We start from the raw sequence: 27,654 nt of genomic DNA on the forward strand, positions 1-27,654 counted from the left end.
AGAGCACCTGAGCACTTACCTGCCTAGAAATTTACTTCTTCTCAGAGTGGAAAGCAATTCTTTTAAAAGGCTTAAATTGCAGATATAATTGTGGCTCATTTCTGAAGTATAATTGAGGCTCTTTGTCAAAAAGACAGAATAAGGTACATTCTTGAGCCCACACTGTGATTCTGTGTGCACTGTAATTACTTGAGGTGGGAACCAGGAACGTGAGGGTTCACATATGATTAGGACCCTTTGGTCACGTGGCACTGGGTTTCAGATGGGCACTGACCATTGTTTACATGCCCTGCGTTATGATGTCATGGGATGGAGAAATACGCAGTGTGGTTGTTGGATGTAATGGTCGTTTTGAGAAATTTTGTCTCTGAGAAATAGAGCTTGAAGACATTATGCCTTATATAGTGTGCACTATTTCTTGAAATGAAACAGCAATAGCTAGAAGAACAGGATTTCTGTCTGCTTGAATCAGAAATTTATGCACTTTAAGCAGAAAATTACTGATCAGGAGCCTGTGGTCCTATGTTTTAAGATGTCTTTGCATATCTAAAAAGATTATTGCCTCAGCAGCAGTATAGGATTACGTTGAAATCTATTGCTTTGGCTTAGATAGTTTCCTGAGGTTTGCTTTGATCTTCTCCCCTAGAGTGCACATTCCCCACAAGTGGTAATTACCTTCACTCATCTTCCCCTCACCACTTGAACAGTGCTCAATGTATAAATATAAATAACTGCCTATTTATATTAGGCACTTATTGGATTTGACACCCTTGCTTTGACTATTAATATTAAAGCTGACTCAATAAATAATGTTACATGGCAAGAATTGCTTTTACTTGATTATAAAAGGGAGGTTTAAAATATGATGAAATTTAAGGATACCAACAAGATTTTACCACTGCCATTATTGCTCTGATAGTTTCTATTAAAACGCAGTTCCCAAAAGATCCAGAAGACATTCCCAAAATGTCTATAGACATTAATAATTCTAGATGTTTCTTTAAAAAAAAAAAACCCACAAAGTTAAATTAGTGTGGCAAAGCTCAATACTACATTTCTTTCTTAAAATATGTTAATATACATACAACCTATTAAAGGACCTGAAAGTCATTTTGTATCTAAAGCCCTACTTAGAAAACTTACTATGGTGCCCTTTTTTAAAGTTGACCTCATCATCTAGAGAAAAGAATGTCCTGCTGAGTAAACTCTGGGGAACTTAACAAAAAACAAACTGCAAGGAATGGGACTACAGAAACTCCAGAAATAGACATAAATGAAAAAGACAGTTTTACCTGATAGACACGTACATTGGAGCAAGAACACTTGAGTGTTGCTAACCTAGTGATTTATAATTTAGTTCATTCTTAAAGTAGCCATTTAGTTTGACACATCTAAGAATTTAGTAAAAATTGAGTGTAATTCTTTGCTTTCCTCCATGATGAGTGGTCAGAGATACTAAGGAAGTTCCAGGAAATTAGGATGCAGGGTATCACCACGTTCAAGATTTTGGAAGAAAAAAAAATCATTAGGGTCAGAGCTTCTCTAAAAATAGCCATTTCTCTATACCTGTCCAAAACCAAATCGAGTTGAACTACAGTTGAAATGTTATAATGTGCTTAGGATCTGTTTGCAATCTTCAGGACATAGGTAAAACAAAACAATTTTGTTTTAATTTTTTTTCATATTTCTTTTTTATTAGTTATGTATTTTATGCATTCTACTTTCTTTTTGAAATATTGTATTTTTTAAATTCTTCTTTATTGTTTAAAGTATTACATATGTCTCCGTTTTCCCCCATTGACCTCTCTCTGGCTGTTCCCACCTCCCAGCATATGCCCTCACCCCCACACTGCCTGTGTCCATGGTTTAAGCTTATATGCATACATACAAGTTCTTTGTTGCTCTTTTAACTGCCCCCCTCCCCTGCTTTCCCTCTGAGGTTGGGACAGTCTGTTCAGTGCTTTTATGTCACTGGATTATTTTTGTTCATCAGTTTATGTTGTTCATTATATTCCAAAATGAGTGAGATCCTGTGATATTTATCTTTCTCTGACTGGCTTATTTTATTTCACTTTGCATAATGCTCTCCAGTTCCATCCATGTTGTTGCGAATGGTAAGAGTTCCTTCTTTTTTTACAGCAGCATAGTATCCCATTGTGTAGATGTACCACAATTTTTTAATCCACTCATCAGCTGATGGGCACTTAGGCTGTTTCCAGATCTTAGCTATGGTGAATTGTGCTGCTATGAACATAGGGGTGCATATATCCTTTCTGATTGGTGTTTCTGTTTTCTTGGGATATATTCCTAGAAGTGGGATCCCTGGGTCAAATGGGAGTTCCATTAAAACAACTTTGTTTTTAGACTCACTGAAGTTAAGCCATAATTTTGAAAGAGGAAATTCACTTTATTAATTTGTAACCCCTTGCAAATTATCTTTTCATTGTTTTTTAATTCCTGAAATAGAAATAGCATTTGATCATGTCAATATTTAAAATCCTTTTCTGTACTAAATGTTAATACTTATATCCTTCAAAGAATACAGGGGGTGGGGGGGGGACAAAAGTAGGTTTATAGTTTTTTCATGGAAGATAATACAATAATTAATAAATAATAGTACAAGAATAAACTGTGTTTTGTGTACTCACAACTATAAACCTATTTTTGCCTCACCATGTAGTATGTCACAGGAAGCACTTACGATTTGGTAGAGTTTTTTCCTTGGCTGCCATATTCTCACCCTCCCATATAGGTATTTAAAAAAAAAATTTATCTTAGAACTTTGCTATTGTTCAAAATGTTTTAAACATCTGGATAAAGAGAGAATGTTGCAACAGATACCCATGCATTTTTAATTCAAATAAAACAGGCTAAAATTTTGTTGGCATTTGCAATATATATATATATATATTAGAGGCTCAGTGCACAAAAATGTGTGCACTTGGTGGGGGGGAAGGTCTCTCAGCCCAGCCTATGCCCTCTTGCAGTCTGAGACCCCTCGGAGGATGTCCACCTGCTGGCTTAGGCCTGCTCCCTGGGGGATCCAGCCCAAGCTGGCAGCCAGACATCCCTCTGGCAGCCTGGCAGCCCTTGGGGGATGTCCACTTGCCAGCGGGGAGCAGGCCTAAGCTGTAGTCGGACATTCTTAGCGCTGCTGAGGAGGCGGGAAAGGCTCCCACCACCACCGCTGTACTGGCAGCCATCAGCCTGGCTTGTGGCTGAGCAGAGCTCCCCCAGTGGGAGTGCACTGACCACCAGGGGGCAGCTCCTGCATTGAGCATCTGCCCCCTGGTGGTCAGTGTGTGTCATAGTGACCAGTCATTCCCAGTCGTTCTGCTGTTAGGGTCAATTTGCATATTACCCTTTTACTATATAGGATAAAGGCCTGGTGCATTGGTGGTGGCCGGCTGGTTTGCCCTGAAGAGTGTCTCAGATCAGGGTGGGGGTCCTGCTGGGGTGCCTGGCCAGCCTGAATGAGGGGCTGATGGGTGTATGCAGCTGGTCACACCCCCTTCAGCGTGGGGGTCCCCACTGGGATTCCTGGCCAGCCTGGATGAGGGGCTGATGGCTGTTTGTAGCTGGTCACACCCCCTTCAGGGTGGAGGTCCCCACTGGGGTTCCTGGCCAGCCTGGGTGAGGGGATAATGGCTGTTTGCAGGCTGGTCAAGCCCCCCCAGTGGGGACCTTCACCCCATGGATGTTTGGTCAGCCTGAGTGAGGGGCTGATAGCTGTTTGCAGGCTGGCCACAGCCCCTTTAGGGTTGGGGGTCCCCACTGGGGTGCCTAGCCAGTTTGGGTGAGGGGCTGAGGGCCGTTTTCAGGCTGGCCAAGCCCCCCTGCGATGGAAGCTCCCAGCCTCTCCTTTTTTTCTTTTTATTCTGGGATTTATTTACCTTCTATAATTGAAACTTTGTAGCCTTGAGAGGAGCTCAGAGCCAGTCAGGGCAGGCTGGAGGAAAGCCTCCTGCTCACTCCAACTCCAAGGTCATGGCCAGCTGAAAGCAGGTATCTGGGGTTTATTTGCCTTCTATAATTTGAAACTTTGTTGCTTTGAGTGGAGCTCAGAGCTGGCCATGGCAGACGGGAAACTTGGCTTCCTCCATCATTAGAGCAACCAAGCCTCCTGCTTGCTCCAGCTCCGTGGCTGCCGGCCACCATCTTGGTTGGGTTAATTTGCATATAGTCACTCTGGTTGGCTGGTGGGCGTGGCTAAAGGCATGACGAAGGTATGGTCAATTTGCATGTTTGTCTTTTATTAGTGTAGATATATATTTTACATTATATGTTTAAGAAATTAAATTTTTAATGAACTTTTTCTTTTAGAATAGTTTTAGATTCCAGAATTATTGAGAATTTAGTACATAAAGTTCCAATATCTTCCATTATTAACATCATATATTAGTGTGGCTCATTTGTAATGACTAATGAGCCAATATTGATATATTATACTATATAATAAAGAGGTAATATGCAAATTGACCATCACTCCAACACACAAGATGGCCACCCCATGGTGACACAAGATGCCTGCCACAAGATGGCCAGCAGGGGAGGGCAGTTGGGGGGATCAGACCTGCAGGGGAAGGCAGTTGGGGGTGACCAGGCCTGCAAGGGAGAGCAGTCTGGGGTGATCAGGCCTGCAGGGGAGGGCAGTTGGGGATTACCAGGCCTGCAGGGGAGGGTAGTTAGGTGCAATCAGGCTGGCAGGGGAGCAGTTAGATGTCGATTAGGCTGGCAGCAGAGTGGATAGGGGGTGATCAGGCAGGCAGAAGTGTTTAGGGGCAATCAGGCAGGCAGGCGAGTGGTTAGGAGCCAGGAGTCCTGGATTGTGAGGGGGCAGTCAGACATCCCTCAACGGGTCCCAGATTGTAGAGGGTTCAGGCTGGACTAAGGGACACACTCCCCCCCCACCCCACCCCCCCATGCACGAATTTCATGCACCAGGCCTCTAGTTATTAAATAAAGCAAATATTTTATTTCTAGTATCCTCAACAGTGTTCTGTTGTCCTCAATGTCCCAGGATCCCACGCAGCATACCACATTTTACTTAGTTGTTACCTTAGACTCCTTTTGGCTATGGCAGTTTCTCAGGTTTCACTTGTTTTTGCTGATCTGAATAGTTTTGGGACATACTGGTCATTATTTTGTAGAAGCCATTGATATTTGGCCGGAGTTTTGTCAGATTAGAGTGAGTGAGGTTTTAGAGGAAGACCACAGAGATAAAGTATTATTCTCTCACATCATATCCAGGTTATTTACTACTAATGTGACTTGTCATTCACTGGTTTTGTTAAATTGGGTAACCTGGCTTGAAGGTGGGTTTTTGTTGCATTTTTCCAGTGTAAAGACACTCTTTTCCCCCCTCCCTCTCCATACTGTACTCATATCCACACTTAAGGAGTGGGAGTTAAGCTCGCTCTCTGGGGACAGAGTTCCTGCATAGATTATTTGGTATTCTTCTACATGGAGATTGGTCTCTTCTCTTCTCCTTAATTATTATTTAAACTAGAGGCCCGTTGCACAAAGAGATTTGTGCAATAGGCCTTCCCTTCCCCTGTGCTGGCAGCCAGCATCGGTTTTCTTTTGGTACCCGGTACCCAGGCCTTCGCTCTGGCCGGAGCATTCAGTTTCTGTGGCTCTGGCCAGAGCCTTCAGTCTTCGCTCTGCTGCTTCACCCCTATGTATGCAAATTAACTGCCATTTTTGTTTTGTTAATTTGCATACTCTCCTGGTTGGCTGGTGAGCATAGCGGAGGGATGGTTAATTTACATGTTTGTCTATTATTAGGTAAGATTTTTAGGTACATTAGTGTGGACTCAGGGATATTTATTTTATACATGGGGTTAAAATGTGGTTCTTCTGTTTATTTTGTTGCTCAAGTTAGTTTTATTGTGTAGTTTTGAACAGTGGGAGTTCTTTCATAGGCTTTTATGTCCCTTAAACTTATCTCCATTGTGTGTGTATGTGTGTGTGTGTGTGTGTGTGTTTTCCTTTGGGTGCTTTCTCACTTTCTGTCACTATAACATGCTCCTGGCTAGTCTTATATGTTTTCTGCCCAAGTCCTAGAATCTGACATTTTCCAAGGAGCCTTGGATCCTTTTATTGGCAAGTGGTTTAGAAACTAAGATCTGTGTTCTAGGTACTTAGTGCTGCTGGGTGTCCTTGTTCACAGGCTCCCTCAGATGACAGAGCAATCAGATAGGTGTCTATATTAGCCAGTGTGTGTGTGTGTGTGTGTGTGTGTGTGTGTGTGTGTGTATATTCTATATGTAACTCTGTATTTTATATTAAACTAAATATACGTTTGTACTGATGTCTTCATCCTAACCCATTACCAACTGGATCTTTCTAGCCTCCTCCCCTTGTTTATCTATACTTCCCATTCAGTGAGAAGCCTGCCTTCACCCCCCCCCCCCCCATACATTTTCTTAGCAGTTCATGTTCCAGCATTCACAGGTAGTTGTTTTAGAATTATTACCTTGTACCCCCCGGGGGGAACAAAATCTTTGTCAACTAAAGGTCTGTGCATATTCACAGTGTCTTCCCCCTTGTTTTAGATACTGCCTCATTTCTAATGTTTCCATAGGACTCTTGCCTTTTTCCCTGTCTCTCCACCTGGCAACATCTGACCCATCCCCTTAGTGTCATCTCTAACCCTCCTTTTCTTAAAATAGTTACTGATTTCTTCCAGGCAGCCTTAGGGCTTCTCTTCCAGGGTTGTTACGCATATGAATATCCCCATGATAGCTGAATACTTGTGTATGACTATTATTTGTTGTTGTTTTTTAGACAGTGAGAGGAGGGACTGTGTCTCTTCATAAATATCTGTTGACTCATTATGAGTGAAATGACTTGAGGCGGAGATTGGCTCATTTCACGTAAAGTACCCTGTCAGGGTAGAGGGCTGACCATCACTGCCCTTCCTCAGGGACATAATTCTTCTGTTCTCTGTGTTCGCATGAAAATAGGTCCATCACCTTCTATTATTGTTAGCTATGTTCATGGCTGTCTGCCCCTTGGGCCCCATTCATTACTTTAGATGCCAAGGGAAGACCTTGTAAAGCAGTAACTATTTGTTGAGCAAATAAATTATTTTAATATTGTATGGAGGAAGGAAAGAGTGAGAAAAAGAAAAATAGAAATTCAAAAGGATAAATGGCAAAGGTGAAGGTTTATGCAAGTACCTAGGCAGAAAGGGGGGGCGGGGGGAGTGATGTTTTGAGTAACTAAAAGTTAAGTAAAAACTATGAGAACTTACATTTTTTGTTTCATTCTGGCTTAAAATGTCAGTTTCTCAGCATTAAAAAAAGATTTAAAAATTAATTTAAAGAATCGGATAAAAGTTGGATAAAACATTTGCCTGTAAAATAATTTCTTTTTGTCTCAGTAAAAATAATAAATATAGAACTGCACATTATTGAAAGATAGGAATAAAAATGTAAAATTGAATATATTCCTTTATTGTTTTTCCATTTGATAACATAGTGGAGCAGCATCTTCTGGCTGTTTTGTTCTGATAGCTTGGGAAGCTATTCTCAGCAGAGTACATCCTATAAATCATTCATTTCAGAGGGAGTTTGTAGAATTTCATGATCAGTGGTACTGATGATAATGAATATGTATTCTTCTGACAGGTATAATATAATACAGATAATCCTCTATTCTTTTATTTTATTAAGTATGATGTATGGCAGCCAGGAATAATACTATCTTTTCTAGAAATTATCATAATCATTATATTATTTACTCAAAGAATCAGCTTGATATATAAATTTGATGGAATGTAGAGCAATATGAAACATTTTCTACAAGAGATGATTAGGTTGAATTTACACATGATGATTAGAAAAGAAGCATCATGCCTTTTTTGTGGTTTTGCTATAGTTTTGCTGGAGTTCATTTGTGATCTTAGAAAGCATTAACTTTTAATTAACACAATATCGCTTACTCTATTTTAAACAAATATTAAAATAACTTGTACTAAGTAACATTTAACAAACCTTTATTTGGAATTCTGAGGAATAATATTTTTTAGAATAACATTGTAGAGATCCAAATATTTATGAAACGAATGGATTATTATTGTAAGCCACCCAAATCTAAAACTGTCACTATTCTTGAAAGAATGAATATGTCCTGTTATATAAAATCTTCTTAAAATAATATGATTTAAGTGACTTATTTAGGCACATAGCTTAGTCTCATACTTTTCTAACTTCATTAATTAATCTACTTCGTCTGGCAGCTCCAGAAACTGCCTTTTGTACTATTTCTTGCTTATTCTTCAATACAGAAACGACCTGCTAGAAATAACATCTTCTCTGGGTGTTTTCTGTATTTTTGTTTTGTCCTCCATTGCCTATCCAGTATTTCTTATTTCATTATATGCTTTTTAAAACAATGATATAATATCGTCATCTATAGCTATTTGCTTTGAAAGAGAAGTGTGATATAGGACAGAGTTGAATAAAATATATTTTGATTATTGAGTGTCAACTGTCACTTTCTACTTTCTTATTATTCTAAGATTGGTAGCAGCTTGAACCATGCTAACTACTTCAACCTGAACTTGCCAAATTAGGTCAGCATTTCAAAAGGGATGGACCTTTTGGAAAACGGATATTTCTGGATGGGGGAAAATGTATTCTGAAACTGTCACCAGTATTTATGTGGCTTTTCCAGTTTGATCAAACGTGGTCCTAAGTTGTTGTTTTTTTTTTTTTTACTGAAATGTCAGTTTCAGACTTTGGTATTCTCACTGATTTCTCTTTTCTTCAAATTCTCTGATCTCAAAGGAAAATTTTACCCACAGTAATCTATGACATTCAAGAACAAGAGACAATGTGGTTGATAACTGTTTTGGATCATGACATTCTTCATGTGACTGTGTTACAAGAATGCTATTTTAAACAAATGAAAAATAATCATCTACTTCTATGACTTACTTTTGGGTGAATGGATTTAGGTATAAAAGGACTAGTTAAGAAGAGAACTAACTTTTTTATGAGTGCTCACAATGTGTTGCTGTGTCATGCTTTTTAAATAAATTTTACCTCATTTAACTCTTTTAAGATATTGCATAGTAGTTACTGCTGTCCTTATACAAAGTTCATAATAGCTAACATTTGTGGAGTATTTTCTATGTCCTGTTGACTGTTATAAGAGTTTTACATTCACTGTTCAGTTATAAACCTCATCAGGACATATCATTCTTGCCCCTGTAATGTATTCTGGACAGAAGAAAAAACTTGCCTAAGTAGCCCAGCTATTTAGGGATTGTTCCTTAGGAGATGGTGAAACTCAGATCTATGTGATTCCCAAGCCTATGCTTTTTCCCCTATGCCAGTGCTGCTCTTTTCATAACCTATCTATGCTTATCCTATGTAATAAAAACCTAATATGCTAAGTGTCCGGTCATCCAGTCATCCGTTCAACCCATCAAAGTGTAATATATTAGTGATATGCTAAGGCCACTCAACTGCTCGCTATGATATGCATTGACCACCAGGGGCCAGACAGTCCACTGGTAGACCAGTTGCTATGACATGCACTGACCACCAGGAGGCAGATGCTCCAACTGGTAGGTTAGCTTGCTGCTGGGGTTCAGCTGATCGGGACTGAGCGAGACAGACTGGACACACCCTGGAGGCCACCCATGGTCACTCCCTGGCTGGCCAGCCTCCTGCGCCTCTGCCCAGCCCCGATCGTGCACCTGTGGGTCCCTTGGCCTGGCCTTTGCCCTCTCACAATCTGGGCTGAGGGGGGACACCCCCCCCCCCGGCCGCCCAGTGCACAATTTCGTGCACCGGGCCTCTAGTTTTAAAATAAAAGCTGCTTTAAGTGATTTCTTAATTTAATCGTTTATGTCCTCCCCTCCCCCCCCCTCCCCGAGGTCTTCAGAGTGACTTGTGTTTTTCATGGTATGATACCCTGGAACCAAAGTGCACATGAATTGTATTTTGAGAAGTTGAATAAGTCATGATGTTTCTTCCAAAGACTGCTCTGTGTATATTTGAAGCAGTTGCACAAGGAGTGGTGTCAAGCTGACTGCACTGCCCTCTTATGTACCTCCATATTACTATGCTCAAAAATGCACTGTGCATATGATTGGGGTGTCAATTCATCCCTCTTGGGTTCCACAGATAAATCTGCCAACTCAGGTGCCAATTCAACTTCAGACTGTGACAAAGACAGTTTGGGAGGTTGATGTTTAGTGAGTTCGCTGCTGCCTTTATAGCCCATGTTTTCTGCCAAGGTCAACAGGGCTGAGATATTGACAGTGATAATTTAGCCAGGTTGAACTACTATTAAATAGTCTATCTAAAGGCAAACAAGGTCAGACTTTCTATTCTCCGTCTCCATGTCACCTTTCTACTCACATTTTTCCCATTAGTGGCCCACAATTTCTTGTGATATTACACATTTTCTCTTACTGCAGGAAAGGGAATGAGAATTTTGTTTTGTAACAATGCCAAGACTCCTGCGTGCATGCTTCAGCTAGCACACTGTACTGCTAGGACTTGGGAATGATCCAGTTTGGCGCTATGCTTGTCATATGCATTTATACATACAAACGTGTTCTGCTGGTAATGTGCCAGCCTCTGACCATTTTCTGTGTGTGTGCGTGCACGTGTGTGTTTTTCTTTTTTTCTACCTACTTTAAAAGTTCCTGTGATCTTATATGTACTACCTCTGGTCACTTCACACTCCAGACATGAAAGTGAATGAGTGTTGCTTATGAACAATGCTGTTTTAGTAAATTTTTCTTTCTCTGTAAGTCACATATAATTATTATTTACAGAAGGTGACTCAAGAGTTATGTGGCCTGATAGAAAGTACAAATTTGGTATTTTTAGTTATTAAATAGCTATATTTTATTAAATAGATGTATTTTGAGTTGGTTGGTATCAAATTACGTTTTTTTGCTGTTGGTAATCCTCACCTGAGGATATTTTTTTCATTGATTTTTATATTTTTTTTAAATTTAATTTCTTTATTGTTTAAAGTATTACACAAGTCTCCTTTTTTCCCCATTGACCCCTCTGCAGCTACCCCCACCCTGAGCACATGCCCTCATCCCCCTTCTGTCTGTGTCCATTGGTTACGCTCATATGCATGCATACAAGTCCTTTGGTTGATGTCTTTTCTCCTCAACTCCCACCTTCCTTCATAGGTTGGAGAATCTGTTTGATGCTTCTGTGTTTCTGGTTCTATTTTTGTTAATCAGTTTATGTTGTTCATTATATTCCACAAATGAGTGAGATCATGTGATATTGATCTTTCTCTGACTGGCTTATTTTGCTTAGAATAATGCTCTCCAGTCCATCCATGATGTTGCAAATGGTAAGAATTCTTTTTTATAGCAGCATAGTATTCCATTGTGTAGATTCACCACAGTTTTCTAATTCACTCATCTGCTGATGGGCATTTAGGCTGTTTCCAGATCTTAGCTAATGTAAATTGTATTGCTATGAAATTAGGGGTGCATATAGCCTTTCTGATTGGTGTTTCTGTTTTATTGGGATATATTCCTAGAAGTGGGATCACTGGGTCAAATGGGAGTTCCATTTTTAGTTTTTTGAGGAAACTCCATACTGTTCTCCACAGTGGCTGCACCAGTCTGCATTCCCACCAGCAGTGAAGGAGGGTTCCTTTTTCTCCACATCCTCGCCAGCACTTGTCGTTTGTCGATTTGTTGATGATAGCCATTCTGACAGGTGTGAGATGGTACCGCATTGTCCTTTTGATTTGCATCTCTCAGATGATTAGTGACTTTGAACATGTTTTCATATGTCTCTTGGCCTTCTATATGTCCTCTTTTGAAAAGTATTTATTTAGGTCCTTTGCCTATTTTTTGATTGGATTGTTATCTCCCTTTTGTTAAGTTGTATGAGTTCCATATAACTTTTGCAGATTAAACCCTTATGGGAGATAACACTGGCAAATATGTTCTCCAATGCAGTGGGCTTTCTTGTTGTTTTGTTAATAGTTTCTTTTGCTGTGCAGAAGCTTTTTATTTTGACGTAGTCCCATTTGTTTATTTTCTCCTTAGTTTCCATTGTCCTAGGAGCTGTATTGATAAAGCTATTGCTACAACATATGTCTGCTATTTTGCTGTCTATGGATTCTTCTAAGATTTTTATGGGTTTTTTTGTCTTACGTTAACTAGTAAGTCCTTGATACATTTTTAGTTTATTTTGTGGTGTAAGTTGGTGGTCTAGTTTCATTTTTTTGCATGTTTCTGTCCAGTTTTTCCAATACCATTTGTTGAAGAGACTGTCTTGACTCCATTGTATGCTCAGGCCTCCTTTGTCAAATATTAATTGAGCATAATGGCTTGGGTCAATTTCTGGGTTCTCTTTCAGTTCCATCGGTCTATATGTCTGTTTTTGCACCAGTACCAGGCAGTTTTGAGAACAGTGACTTTGTAATATAGCTTGATATCTGGTATTGTGATCCCTCCAACTTTGTTCTTCTTTCTCAAGATTGCTGAAGCTATTCGGGGTCTTTTTTATTCCAGGTGAGTTTTTGGAGAGGTTGTTCTAGGTCTATGAAATATGCCGTTGGTATTTTAATAGGGAGTGCATGGAATCTATAAATTGCTTTGGGTAGCATGGACATTTTAATGATGGTGATTCTACCAATCCATGAACACGGTATATTCTTCCACCTGTTTATGTCTTCCTCTTTCTCTTTTTTCAGCATCCTGTAATTTTCTGAGTATAGTTCCTTTACCTCCTTGGTTAAGTTTATCCCTAAGTATCTTAATTTTTTTGTTGCAATGGGATTTTTTTTTTTTTTAGTTTCTCTTTTTGTGAGTTCATTATTGGTGTATAAGAAAGCCATAGAAGTGGAAAGGAAGGAGGGTCGGAAGAGAAAGAGGGAGAGAGAGAGAGAATAATGTGAAAGAGACACATCAATTGGTTGCCTCCTGCAGGCACCCTAGCAGGGCCAGGAATCAAACTTGCAACCCAGGTACATGGCCTTGACTGAGAATCAAAACCACAACCCTTTGGTATGCTCTAACTACTGAGAACACTGTCCAGGGTGTTTCAAATTAACTTTTGTATGCTGCAGCTCTTTTTTATGGTGTTAAAACAAGAAATAAATTTCTTTATTAGAATAGCTTTCTAAATGTTACCAATTTAGATTATGTAAAGAGAACTTTTGAGCCACCAGCCCTTGGACTGACTAGATAATTGCCTTGATGCCTGGCCACCTTGTCTTCAGTCTGTGAGCCAGCTGAAGTATGCCAGCCACTTCCTTTTTTTTTTTGAGACCTCCCCTGACTCATTCAGGCCAAATATATTTGGTCTCTGTTTTCTCCCTTTTTGTCATACATATGTTTACCTTTTAAATATCATCTAGCAATTGAAAAGGGCCTATGTACAGAATCGCCACAATATAACTCAGTCTCTTAAGAGCAGGAGTCATTTTGTCTTCAATCTGGCACAATACCAGGCATATGATAGGTACTCTCTAAACACGTGGTGAAGAATGGATGGATGGGTCGATGCATGAATATACGCGTGCACTTCTGCTGTATAAAGCTTATCTTTAAGTAATATAATGTTTCCTGGTAGTAACCTTCTGGACCAAAACTATAAAGTAATAAATAGCAAAAATTGTGAAGCCAGATTATTTTTGTTTTAATCCCAGCTCTGCCAAATCAAGCTTTTGTACCAATGGCAAGGCGCTTAACCTCACGGTGCCTCCATTTTTTTAAATTTTGTAAAATGGATAATAATAGCATCTCAGCAGTGTTATGAGGACTTAATGTGGCAATCCACATAGAGTGCTTGAGTGGTACCTGGCACATAGTAATCTGCTCCATAATGTCTCAGTTCCTCTTATATAACCTATAAAGAGAAAGTAGAATTGCAATATAAGACCACAGACTACTTGAGCAATGTGTTTTTGGGAAACAGAGAAGATGAATGGAAACCTAATTATGCTCCACAGAGTTCCCATGGTCTTGTGCTGTGAAAGCATGTCTTTGTTAATGCTCTTTGTTGGGAGTGTGTTGGGGAATGAAAGCTGAGGTCATGGGGAGACCTCACGGATCTGCTAATGGAGCCTAGTTGTTTCTTCTGGTGGGACATTGCAGTATCATAAAAGCCATTGTTTCACTCATCTAATTGAGGCGAACACTTGTGAGAGGTAAACAAGAATTAGGGCAACTGCAGAATATTTGTCAAAATCAGGACGGGGTGCTGTTGTATGTACACTGGAACAGCAGGCATAGACAGAGTAGTTTCAGGCAAATCAGAATAACTTTGAAGCAAAGTAGACACTTTCAGTATATATGTAGCCTGGTTTGTTTAAGAACCTTTCTGTCTTTGATGGGCAACTTTACCTTTAAAGTACCTTCAGAAGAAGATACATGGATCATTTATCCAACTTCATTTAGTTTCACTTATTAGTACATAAAATTAACCACAGTTGATGTTAGGTCTCAGCTACTGTCCCCAATGCCAGTGTCAGCTCACTAGATTCGGGGAAGGGGCCAATCCCTCTACTCTATTATGTATTGCAAAACAGTGGAGATGAATAAAGGATGCAATGAATAAAAATGCGACTTTTCCTTAATCTGAATTTTAAACCAATGATTACTTCCCCTGAATTAATTTCGTTTCTTTAACAGAGAATCATAACCCGGAGAGTTCATTTAACCCAGGGCCCTTGATTGACAACTGCGAATGAAACCTATTCAAATTAGTGGCTTTCCTTGGTTGTTCATCTTGGTGTCAAAACCAGACTAGCACTCAGGTTTCTGTTTTGGATCTAGTGTTCAGTCCCATGGTTAAATCATCAAAGAATGTCATGTCTAAATAAATTAAAGAACCCTCCATATCTTTTACTGCTGAAGCTGTCTACAAAAATAGTATAAAATTAGGGAATCATTTACATCTGGCTTTATCCTCTTGCGAGAGCATTTGGATTTGAGAGCGAGTGGCACCCTGCCAGTGACAAATGGAGGCACTGAGCTTGCCTTCCCATCATCCGCTACCTTTTATGGTGTCTAGGGATTACTTGCTCTCCTTTGTGATCCAGCTGCAAAGCAGCTGTTGTTGAGAGGCTCCTGCTTCTCCACTCTCACAAGGCAGCTTCCTAACCATCCCCACGGGATTTAACCTCTGCAGCACGAGTGTCAATGCTGAGCTCTGTGAGCCAAGGCCATCTCCATGGGGGCCAATCCGCATAGCCACTTCCCGTGCTATTAAACAGTCGGGGATGGAGCAGTCCAGCGAATATTCATGATGCTGGCCTCGACAAACAAGAAGCACCCATTGCACAGACAGACTGGCTGAATGGTTGGTATGGTTGCTAATAGCTAAGATTCGTGGCTTTCTAATTGAGCTAATTCCTTAAACCAAAATCATATTGACCTTTTTATCCACCTAAAAGAAAGTTTCATGTGCTGGCTGGGTGGCTTGGTTGGTTGGAGCCACATCCCCGACACCAGAAGGTTGAGGGTTTGATTTCTGGCCAGTCAGGGCACATACTCAGGTTGCAGGTTCGATCCCTTGTTGGGGTGCATACAGGAGGCAACTGATCAGTGTTTTTTCTTTCTCTCTCCCTTCCTCTCTCTCTAAAAATCAATAGAAACCATGTCCTTTGGTGAGGATTAGGGGGAAAAAAAGCTAAGAATTTACTAAGAAAAGAAAGTTTCCTATTGTAAACCATTTTCTATGAACATTTAGTGCCACCTATGGACCAGAGAGTGCTGACTAAAATATGGTTTCTTTTTTTTACGTTTGTAGAGGAGTGGTGTTGATGACTGTGACAATAGGGGTTACCTACTGGATATCACGTAGGCCTTAATATTTAATCACATTTATCACTGAAACCTTTGCTCTCCCAATGAGGCAACAATACTTCCCAATGAGAGTATGCATTTAAAAAGTGTATTTTGGTTGAGCCGATGTGGCTCATCGGTTGAGTGCTGACCCAGGAACCAAGAGGTCACTGGTTCGACTCCTGGTCAAGGCACATGCCCAGGTTGTGGGCTTGATTCCCAGTAGGGGGCATGCAGGAGGCAGTCAATTGATGATGTTTTCACTCTCATGGATGTTTTTATCTCTCTACTAGAGGTCTGGTGCACTGGGGGGGATGGGGGTGAAATTCGTGCACTGCGGGGGGTGGGGGGGGTTGTTCCTCAGCCTGGCCTGTTCCCTCTCACAGTCCGGGACCCCTTGGGGGATGTCCGACTGCCAGTTTGTGGCTGGATGGCCTTCTGCTGCTGCACAGCCTGATGCTTGAGCTTCAGCAGCTGTTTCACCTGCACGGACTGGGTCACCACGGTCTGTCCTGCGAACACCATTGAATGAGCGAGTCAAGCATGGGGGCAGGCTCACCCTGAGTTCGCTAAGCTTCTCTGAATCACTGAGTTGTTCAGACTGACTGCCTGCTACAGAAAACGGCACCAGGATCAGGCCTAAGCCAGCAGTTGGACATCCCTCTTGCAGTCCGGGACCCCTTGGGGGATATAACAGTGCACCAAGTGAGAGGAGCCCGAATTGGGCTGGGCGCCTCGCTGCTCGAGCTCATCTCAGCCTGCTGCACCTGCTGCTGCCACTTGGCAGTGCTCCTGCCATGGCAGCTGTGCTCCCCAGCTGTAAGCCTGGTGGTCAGTGTGCATCATAGCAACTGGTCATTCTGGTCGTTCTACCATAACGGTTGCTTAGGCTTTTATTATAGAGATCCTTTTCTCTACCTCTCCCTCTCTAAAAATCAATACAGGGGAAAAAAGTATTTAAGTGTTTTTAGTGGTTGCTTTTTCAAGATATTTCCATTTCCATGCATTTATGACCAGCTACTATGCATCTGACTCTTATATTAAGTGTTGGTTAAACAATGCTCCTGAAGTGGTTTACAAATAAAAGAGAAGAGAACAAATGGTAATTGGAGTACATGTGGTAAGTGTCACAACAAAAGTAGGAATCAAGTGTTTTAGAGCACCCAAGACTCAGCGTAAAGGATTCTGGGCAGGTTTAATTTGGCATGACAAAAATTGGAAAGTTATCTAAGACTTCTAAAAAAAATACTTATTTTTTAGTTATTTTCCTTTCTAATATTCAATTGAATTAAGAAAAAGAAACCTAGACATGATTTTTTAAGCCCAGTTGTGATTTATGTTTTGATTTTCTGTGTTCTTTTTCAAAACACTCAATGTCTCATCTCCTTCTGTTGACATTATCACTTCCCCTCCCCTTCACAGCCAGATGGGACAGAATTGTCTGCAATTAAGGTATCCATTTCTTCTTTCCCTCCCCGCCCCCACCCCCCACTCCCTGGGGATCCTCCATTCCTTTTGGCTTCTAGGCCTGATCCATAGAAACACACCTTACTGAGGTTACCAGTCATCTCTCTGTCACTAAATCTAGTGGATATTTTTCAACATTTGACATAATTGACTGTGCTGTCTCCTTGAAATACTATTTTATCTTGCCTTTGACCTCTTGATTCGGCCTGACATCTCAGACTGAATCTCATGGGTACCTCAATCGGTACAATTCTCAAAACTGGATTCATAATGTTACTTTCTTAACCTATTTTTTTTCCTATTATTTTACCAGCTTTTCTTCAGTTTCACAATCAGGAACATAGAGGATATCTTGTTACCTCACTTCCCTCGTCCCAACCTCCGCCCCATGTTGCAATCCTCTCTATATTACTTGACTATTCCCGTCAGTCATTAATCCTCTTCTCCATTATCAACTTCATCACTCTTTTTTAACAGCCCGTGCTAATCTGCCTACGTCCCTTCCGTTTCCATTCCAGTGTTATTCACGCTGCTCTCAGAGTGATATTTATAAATTCTCTCATGTAACCTGTAAGCCAGGTGCGCTCTGCTCTTCCCTGCATTTTCACCTGGCCCGCTCTCCTCCTCCTCCGTCTCCCCCTGAGCTCCAAGAAGTCTTCCTGATTTGCTGCTCCTGGGGCTTTACCTTTGCGGGGCCTCACCTTGCAACACCATGTCTCACCTTCAGCCGGTGAATCAGACACATCTTTCAGGTTTTCAGAGGAAGCAGCAGTCCCTTTGGAAACCTTCCCTGAGTACTGCAACTAGGTCAAACTGATTGTTCTCAGTGAAATTCACAACCCTTGTTTATGTGGACTTATGAGAGCTACAGTTTTGGAAGCATCATGGGCTGGCTTTGTGTCTGTTCTTTTTCACCGTTTTCATTCTAGTGCTAACACAGTGCTAGGCACATATACTTGTTGAATAAAGAAAGCAAATGAATAATTCAATAGATTCCTTAAATCTCATCATTTTAATTAAAAGTAGGCATGTTTAGCCTGGCCAGTGTGCCTCAATGGTTGAGCAGAGACCCATGAGCCTGGAGGTCACAGTTCAATTCTGGGTCAGAGCACATGCCCAGGTTGCAGGCTTAATCCCCAGTAGGGGGCATGCAAGAGGCAGCCAATCAATAATGCTCTTTCATCATTGATATTTCAACCAATCTCTCCCTTTCCCTTCTTCTCTGAAATCAATAAAAATATATTTTAAAAATAAATAGAATGCCGAAACCGGTTTGGCTCAGTGGATAGAGCGTCGGCCTGCGGACTGAAAGGTCCCAGGTTTGATTCCGGTCAAGGGCATGTACCTGAGTTGCGGGCACATCCCCAGTAGGAGATGTGCAGGAGGCAGCTGATCGATGTTCCTCTCTCATCGATGTTTCTAACTCTCTATCTCTCTCCCTTCCTCTCTGTAAAAAATCAATAAAATATATTTTAAAAAAATAAAAAAAATAGAATAAAATAGAAATAGGCATGTTTCTGTTTAGTTTGTGATTGAAGATATTATAAAGTATAAAATTAGCCAAATTTGAAATTTAAAAATGATTTACATAACTTTAAAGGAAAATTCTAGGATACTTTATCTATAATTTGATTATAAATTTTATTTCGCCACAACTTACTCAGACATTTTAATAAAATATCTGAAAACTGTCCTTATTAACTGAGATCATGAATGGAAAAGAGTTATGGTGAGACATTGGCTTTAACTTGATTTTGAGCTCAGTATAGCGGGGCAATGTAACAGCCTAAGTCATTTGGCCAAATGGAGCTTAAGATGTGGTTGTATCCTGTCAAATTAATTATCTCCTGCTGAAATGTTCTTACAGTATGTGTGGATGACCTCTTTACGCTTCAAGGGAAAATATACAAATGAACAGATGTAGAAAGGAAATGAAAACTTGTACTATAACAGGAAATCTAAATAAGCTAGACACCTTCAGTTATGTAATATTTTAGAAATTAGCTATTTTGTGTTTATACCTTAGCCTATAATATAAAAGCTCTGGTGAAAGCAACATATAATTTATATTTTGAAAATTATCAAATATTTTAAATATGTATAAGAGGCAAGATACTTACTTAAAATAGTTATTTTAAATGGTCCTAAATGTTTACATTTTACTAGGGGCCCGGTGCACGAAATTCGTGCACTGGGTGTGTGTGTGGGGGAGTGTCCCTCAGCCCAGCCTGCCCCCTCTCACATACTGGGAGCCCTCAGGCGTTGACCCCCATCACCCTCCAATCGCAGGATCGGCCCCTTGCCCAGGCCTGACGCCTCTGGCCTAGGCGTTCGGCCCGGGCAGCGGGGACCTGCAGTGGCAGTGGCCCCATGATCATGGGCTTCGCTTTAGGCCCAGGCAAGGGACCCCTAGCTCCTGGGACTGCCAGCTTCGACCGTGCCCAGCTCCCATCGCTGGCTCCACCCCTACTTCCTGCTATCACTGGCCAGAGCGGAAAAGGCACCTGATTCTCCAATCATGGCCGGGGGGCAGGGCAAAGGCGGCCCCAGGGCCGCCTTTGCCCTGCCCCCCAGCTCTTAGCTCCCCCCTGGGTTTCCAATTACTGTCAGTGGCAGGGGGCTTCTTCCTGCTTTCCCTTTCGCCTCCCTGCATTGTGCCTACTTATGCAAATTAACCACCATCTTGTTGGCAGTTAACTGCCAATCTTAGTTGGCGGTTAATTTGCATATAGCCCTGATTAGCCAATGAAAAGGGTAGCTCGTACGCCAATTACCATTTTTCTCTTTTATTAGTGTTGATGATGGTTTTAAGATGTATTTTTCTTTTTTATTCAAAATATGGTTTAAATGCAAGGGTTTTTAGTTTTTTCTCTTTTTTGTCTCCCCCCACCACCCCCACCTTGGCATTCTTATATGTCTTTCTCTTTTATTTTATTTGTATTCAAGGTACCAGAGAGCTGGTGTTCTTTTCCTTGACAGTGCGTGGTCGGTGGCCTCCTATCTGGCCAGTCTTTCTGAATTCGTTCTCCAATCTCTCTTGCCCTAAAGTCTTCATCAGACAGAACTTGATTGCTCCACTGCACATGCACCTTCCTACCAACACCTTTCCCCACAGTTTTTCCCGTGTGATGAAATGATACCTGCATTCACCTTGGTATTTGACTCTAGTTTTTATGATAGAATCATTCATACTCCATCCTTCAGCCACCTATCTTCAGGAGATTCCAAATCTATCCACATCTCACCAGTTCCACTGCTTCACTTGACTCTTAGCCATGGAATATTAATATCCTTCTGGGTGGCCTTTCTGTTTTCTCTTGTCCCCTATATTCAGTATTTCCACCCAAAATCTAGAGTGTTTTTTGTACCTTTATTTAAAATCTCATTGTGCTCCTTCCTGATCAAAAGAAATTTTAGTGCTTGCTTCAGCAGCACATACACTAAAATTAAAATGATACAGAGAGGATTAGCATGGCTCCTGCCCAAGGATGACACACAGATTCATGAAGTGTTCCATAATTTTGTGCAGTTCCTGGAGACAGTTCGACCCTTTGCTTGTTAACATCAAGGAAATTATATGAGTCAGAGCAACATGTGGCATCCAATACTGAAACTGTGGTTTGCACTTCCAAAAAAGAAAATTAATTCCAAACCTCTCACAGAGCATACTAGGTCCTACATGATCTGGTGCCTCCCATCTCTCACACTCATTCCCTGTGATTTTTTTTTTTTTTGGGGGGGGGGGCAGGGTGTACTCCACCGATGCCATATTGATGGTCTTGTGAGGCCCTAACACTCCATGCATGCCCAACCTTTGCATGGCTCACTTGCTTCCTTTTCTTAGGTTGCTTCTCAAATGCCACTAAATGCCTTTCTTGGCCACATTATCAAACATCACCCCACTCTACCCCCGGGAGAGTATTGCCCTTTTCCCTTGGCCTGTGTTATATTTTACCAGAGGACTTAAGAGCAACTGACAGTGTCACCTGCTCCTGTGCAAGCTATCCATTACACCACTAGGATGCGAACCGCAGGAGGGCAGGAACTTTGTCTTGACGACCAAGACCTGGAACGCAGCCTGTCACATAGCAGGAGCTTATTCCATTTCTATGGCATGAAACGTCACATCTCTGAAGCCTTCTTTTGCCCTTCTCACTAGGCTAAGTGTGCTGTGTTCTCAAGAAACAAGTGGGCACTAATACAGCACTATACCTATCAGTCCACTCCAGATGAGTACTTCTCTCCCCATCATTCTTGAAATACTGGGGCATCAGTACTTTCATTCACCTTTGAAACCCCAGCAGTAAAATTATCCTTTGATTCAGATAATGTTAATTTTCTCTTAAAAATATTCTTTCAGTTTTAAAAAACAAGTAATTAGGACATAGGCTAAAATGTATTTCATTTAGCAGTGGATCATGAAGATCTCCTGTGGTTTAAAACTTTTCTACAAAATCATTTTAATAGATTCATAGTGTTTCATTGAAATGACATTTGGTGGACATTGAGAACATATGAACATATGTAATACTTTAAACAATAAAGAATTATTAAAAAATAAAAAATAGAAAGAAAAAAGTGAAAACATAGCTATTAAAATATTTTTGGATAAAGGCATCCCCAAAACAGTTCTGCTTAAGAAACATTAATCTGGTGAAATGAAATTCACTGAGGAAATCTGAAATCTGTTGTTGCACTTTAGATGTGAACTAAAAGAGCTTTTATTTGAGAGAGGAGAAAGCGTTAGTGGTGAGAGTCATTTTGTAGGAAAATGGTGACATTTAGTTGCTACCATGACATGAAATTCTAAAATGGATTTTTTAATTTTGGTAATTCGGAACCACTTGGCGACATTAAACTTGGGAGGATAAATTCTTTTTAAGAGATAGAAGAAAGAAAAATCAAAGAATGCCAGAACTTTATATGCCAGATCTGAAGCTAGTTATTTGTGATTTTATTAGCAATCCTTCAAAATTGTGTTCACTTTTCTAAATGAGGAAAAAGAGACTAAGTTATTACAAAAGATACTCATAGTCACACAGTTAAGTAAGTACAGAGAGCAAGATTCAAACACAGGCTTGTCTGTCTAGGTTGTTTTTTTTAAAAAAGAGAATTGGAGAAATTGTTTTCCCACTGTGCTCTGGGACTAATTAATTCCCTTACTACTGGGTAATATGTTCATCATGTGCCTCCTGTAACGAGAGGCAAGCACTCTGTTCATCGTTATATCCCTGGTGCTTGGAACTGTGTAAGGCAAATGGTAGGCATTCAATAAATAATTTCTAACCTACAAAAATAAAGGAACAAACAAATAAACTAGTCACAGAACTGGCAGAAGATCCCGAGTTTCTTAACTCACATTTCCCTTATTTGTCACAGCTGACCACAGTCCCCCCCCCTTTTTTTTTTCTGAACCAACACACGTGTCCAGATATCCAAGCCAATATATAAAATGAGTAATGGTGCTTGATTTGAGGAGTTTGTACAACCAGTGGTTACTCCGTAATGCTTTTAGGAAATGCTGACGTAATCTAAAAGACACCCAGAAAAACATGCTGAGAAAAACTTTGTTCTCTTCTCTTCTTAACTGCCATCCCTCTAAAGCAATGACAGTTGAAAGAGTAATTTTTTAAAATGTATCCTTATTGTTGAAAGTATTCAAGATGTCCCCTTTCTTCTCACCCCCCATTGACACAGACAACAGTGTGGTAGGCACCCCTACCCAGGCCTACCACACTGTTGTCTGTGTCCATGGGTTATGCATAAATGCATATAAGTTCTTTGGTTGATCTCTTCCCACACCTGCCCTGTTGCTTCCCCTCTGAGATTCTTTAGTCTGTTGCATGATTCCATGTTGCTGGATCCACTCCATCAGTTTATTTTGTTACTTAGATTGCATATATAAGTGAGATCATGTGATGCTTGTCTTTCTCTGACTGCCTTATTTCGCTTAACATAATACTCTCCAGGTCCTTCCATGCTGTCTCAAAGGGTAGGAGATCCTTCTTTTTTTAATAGCTGCATAATATTCCTTTGTGTAAATGTACCATATCTTTTTTATTCACTCCTCTACTGATGGGCACTTGGGCTGTTTCCAGACCTTAGCTATTGTAAATTAGCTATGAACATAGGGGTGCATGTATTCTTTCTGATTGGTGTTTCGGGGTTCTTTGGATATATTCCTAGAAGTGGGATCACCGAGTGTTATCTCTCAGCTGCCATAATCCCTTAGTAAGAGCTAGTAATGTGTGTATCTACATGCTTCTGCATTTGGTTGACATTTGATTTAGTATATTCTTGTAGGATATTATTTTCCTCTTTATTATTTGGCACTTGACTAAATAAATAGTAGTCAAAGCAAAAAGATAGGTTTTTGCATGATGGTTTGATACTTACCCCAGAAAGAGTGTTCTGTCCTTCAATGTGTTTATTTTGTATCAAGGAACTGGTGGGACTCGTTGCCTTTAATAACCTGTCCCCTGGAGTAACCAGAGACCACTGCCCTTGGCATTCTGGTGGCTGTTTTTAGTGCCGTATACAATTATTTTGCCAGTTGACTACAGATGAGGATTTTACTACCCTATTTACTATGACATTGATAAATGAACCAGTTTTTTCTCTTTTGTCCTAAAAAACTTAAGTGGAAAAAAGTTCACAGATCCTTTTTATCTTTGCATATAACATTTGTACAGACTCTCCACCAATGATAGTTTTCTTTTTGCATCTTTCTTTTAATATCATCTGCAAGTTCTTTGTACATCATTTTTCCAGTGACGATTTAAAGCTGACCATGTGTTTTTGAGGTGGTGTGTATAAAAGAACATACTCTTTGTCATTCAGAATTCTGCATTCTGTTGCATACTATATATGTACATATAAAATAATAATTAACACTTATTATAAAATTACAGTGTATGTAAGTATATAATAATGACTTTGGGTGTGTTACCTCAGAAATTTAATATCTCATGAACTCTTTCATTATCTTCTTTTGAAATAATATACTTTATTTCTAGAGAAGTGTTAGGTATAAAAAAATTGAATCAAATATATAGGTAATTCCCATATGCTCCCTCACCATCTTGCCACCCTTCACATAGCTTTCCTATTATTACGAACTTGCATTAGTGACGTACATTTGTTACAGTTGATGAGCTAATGTGGACACATTGCTATTAATTAAAGTCCATAGTTTACATTAGGGTTCACTCTTTGTGTTATATATTCTATAGGATTTTATAAATGTGTAATTACCTGTATTCATTATGATAGTATCATACCGATTAATTTCCACTGCCCTAAATATTTTCTGTGCCCCACCTATCTTCTGGTTTGCAATAGAGAAAATTCCAGCTAAGAGATGAAATAGTTTTCTGATGGTCACATAGCTACACAAATGTGGGTGCTGCTGTGCCTGCCTAGCATCTAGCTCTTAATTCATATGTTAGACTATCTGACTCATTACAGTGATTTTATCATTTAGGAATCCTAATTTGGTAAGGTTATTGCGAACTTTTACTGACTTCATGGAAGTATGATGTGTGTATGAAGCATTTTGCCTGTGTTTTCCTTTCTTTCCCTTTGAAGTTACAATGCTGGGAGAAATATTTCAAGGAATTAAAATTTTAACTACTGGATATTTGATGCGATGTGTGAGTTAAAGAGGAATTGTTGACTGGAGAAACATTATTAAAATAAAAAAAGAAGTGAACTCAGTTGTGTGATCATTTGATGAACACTGGCTGTATATGGCAGAGGCTGTAGGCTAGGTCTTACCTGCTAGGAAATGAATGAGCAAAGAATGTGCAAGCAAGAGTGAATCTTGTAAATGAGGGAATAAACTTAAAGGAGAGGGTATATGGAAAAATGAATCAAAGTTGCATGTAGTGTAGAATCTTAGGTTCATTATACCCTTCTAGTTTTGGAAGACTTATCTCCATAATAGTGGTTTTAAGAAAGAAAAAAATAATTTGAAGTTCATGAGGTAGGTAGTATATAAATTAGAAGGAATAGGTAGATAAGATTGTGTGGGGATTTTTTTGTTTTGTTTTGTTTTGCTTTAACTTGGTACCATGGCTACTGGACACTACCCAGTGCCTTGATGCCACTTGCGGTCAGCATAGATGCAGTCAGTAATGTTTATTTAAAGCTATAGCTAGGAAGATAACCTAGTTTTGGATTGAATCCTGGATTAGCAGTATGTTAGTCCTGAATGACAACAGCAAGTCCTAGATAAACTGTGTTGTTTGATATTCAACAAATTTGACTAGTTTCTTCATGTATAAAGTGAGCAATTAGGATAAAATCATCTCCAAAGCTAAAATGGCCATAATTCTTTACAAGGAAGAAGAAGGACTAAAAAGGAAGCAATTGAAGGGAGAATATGAAATAGACAATGATGACGGGGTTTTTCGTCATTCCTTCTATCTATCTTATCCTTTTGGTTTCTGTAAAACCATTTTTTACTTTTTTTTCTTGCTTCCCTGGCTTCTTCTCTTTGATCTTTGATAAACTCACTTTTGTCTGTTCTTCTAATCTTGGTGTTTCCCAGGACTCCGGCTTCAGTCTTCTCTCTCAGTACATTCTCCTTGACCATCTTTGTTCAGATAAAAACAATACATTTTTTTATGATGATTATCAAATAGACATCAGTCCATTTCACTGGGGCCCAGGAGAAGAACAATCCCTCATGATCTGCTGCTGAATCATCCATTTTCTCTGTTTTTCAAGGGTCGTAAGAGTGAGGCTGAAAAGTTCTTCTTGAAGGCTATTGAGCTGGATCCCACCAAAGGAAACTGTTACATGCATTATGGTGAGTGGTCGAGAGTTTTTTCCATGTCCCCCACATTTCCTATTAATGTTGGTATGAGATTTAGGTTTTGCTAGTAAAGAACATTTTGGGAGGACATTGACTTTGTTCTTGCAGAGTTAGCCTCATTCCATAGTCTTCCCTTCTCACTCAAAATGGGCATCTTAAAGAGGGCTATTCACTATGTTTTCCTTTAGTCATTTTCATAGGACTTCTGTAGGGAAGGCATTTTCACAATTGTTTCATTCAACATCACTGTGGAGTTTAAATGAGGCCTCATTGGGAAAGCATCTCTCTCCTGGCCTGATGTATCATATATAACCCAACTACTAGCTCTCTTTTCATTATAAATGATAACTCATTTTTTATGGAATGTGCCATTTTGAAGTTTCAGAGGTTTACATTTTGGCCTCAAAGTCTTAGAAGATATGGATGCACACCAGCCTCTACATGCCTGTGATTGAGGTCAAGGATCAACTGTGCACAGTGTAAAGGATGGCTCTCTCATTCAGTTTAGCCTGGGCCTGGATCATACCAGCGTGAACTTATATAACAACTCTGTCACATCCACTCTATCATTAGTAGTGAGTCATGTGTTAAGCGAGGCAAAGTAATATAGCTTGTTTGGTGTTGTGAAAGATGTGCTTATTTCTACCAGATTTTCAGTTGGAATGGCTTTTGGTGAGCCACAAAACATTTCCTTTTGCTGATCCCTTGAGGAAAAAAAGAAGTTTTTTTGGCCACTATTGGCTTTGCTGTGTGTTAGTTATTATCAAGTAGTAAACCTAAAGATGGATGAAAATTAAATCTTGAGAAATTAAAGCTAATATGCTCATACAATATTTAATTTGTTTTTGCATTTTCCAGTGAGTAACAATAAATCAATGACAGGGTATGAGTGTGGAACATGGAAATAGTCAAATGGAGGATACCCTGAACCAACCACAAGTCCGTTTGTTTATTTACATTGCATGGATATGTTTATAGGTTTGTGATGCTTTATCTTCCCAGCATAACACAGCATGTAATTTCACACAATTTATTGCCTAACCACTTATGCTTTTGTTTCACAGTGCAATTTTATTGCCAGGTTAAGATAGCAGTCAACTAATTTAAGTTTGCTACAGAACTTATTATTATAAGTTTTCTCATATAAAGTATTTTAAGTTAGGATTTTCTTGTGGATACTGTTGTGGGTACCCCTACTGTACATTAGAGTAGTCCCATGATCATTCTCTCTGAGTGCTGCAGGACCTCCTATCATTGCATCTTATGAAATAGGCTTGTTGTTTTTTCCTTATCTTGCTGCCAGCATTTCCTTTTGCCTCAAACTAATTCTACTTATGGCATCTTCTAAGTTTATTTCCCTTAATTTATTACATGCTTTAGATTTTTCACAACCAGTTCCTTTAAACGTTATCATTGCTTCCTTTGAATTGAAATGGAAAAAATCACTATTATATTGAAGAGTTAGTCCCCTTAGTCTCCCTTTATTCTGGCTGGTCTGTCTTTACCCACTTCTATCTTTGTATGTATGTATGCATTATTATTTTATATTATATCATACTTCTGATTTTTT

At 39.8% G+C, this 27,654-nt stretch overlaps 1 protein-coding gene and 1 non-coding gene across 3 annotated transcripts in view; both read left to right on the plus strand.

Annotated features, from left to right (window-relative positions):
- The window catches only part of TMTC2 (transmembrane O-mannosyltransferase targeting cadherins 2), a 409,914-nt gene that overhangs the window by 294,552 nt on the left and 87,708 nt on the right, over window positions 1–27,654 (plus strand). The window contains exon 9 of one of the 2 annotated variants that reach the window (XM_059683726.1): window positions 25,997–26,078. The exons of the other annotated variant lie outside the window; for it this stretch is intronic. Coding sequence (XP_059539709.1) covers window positions 25,997–26,078 — 82 coding nt within the window. The remainder of the gene's footprint in view (window positions 1–25,996; window positions 26,079–27,654) is intronic. 2 annotated transcript variants of the gene reach the window in all.
- On the plus strand, window positions 20,683–20,789 carry LOC132228883 (U6 spliceosomal RNA). The gene has a single exon (XR_009451493.1). It is a non-coding gene; the product is annotated as a U6 spliceosomal RNA (small nuclear RNA).

Source organism: Myotis daubentonii, chromosome 2 (genome assembly GCF_963259705.1).
Source record: "Myotis daubentonii chromosome 2, mMyoDau2.1, whole genome shotgun sequence".
NCBI lineage: Eukaryota > Metazoa > Chordata > Mammalia > Chiroptera > Vespertilionidae > Myotis > Myotis daubentonii.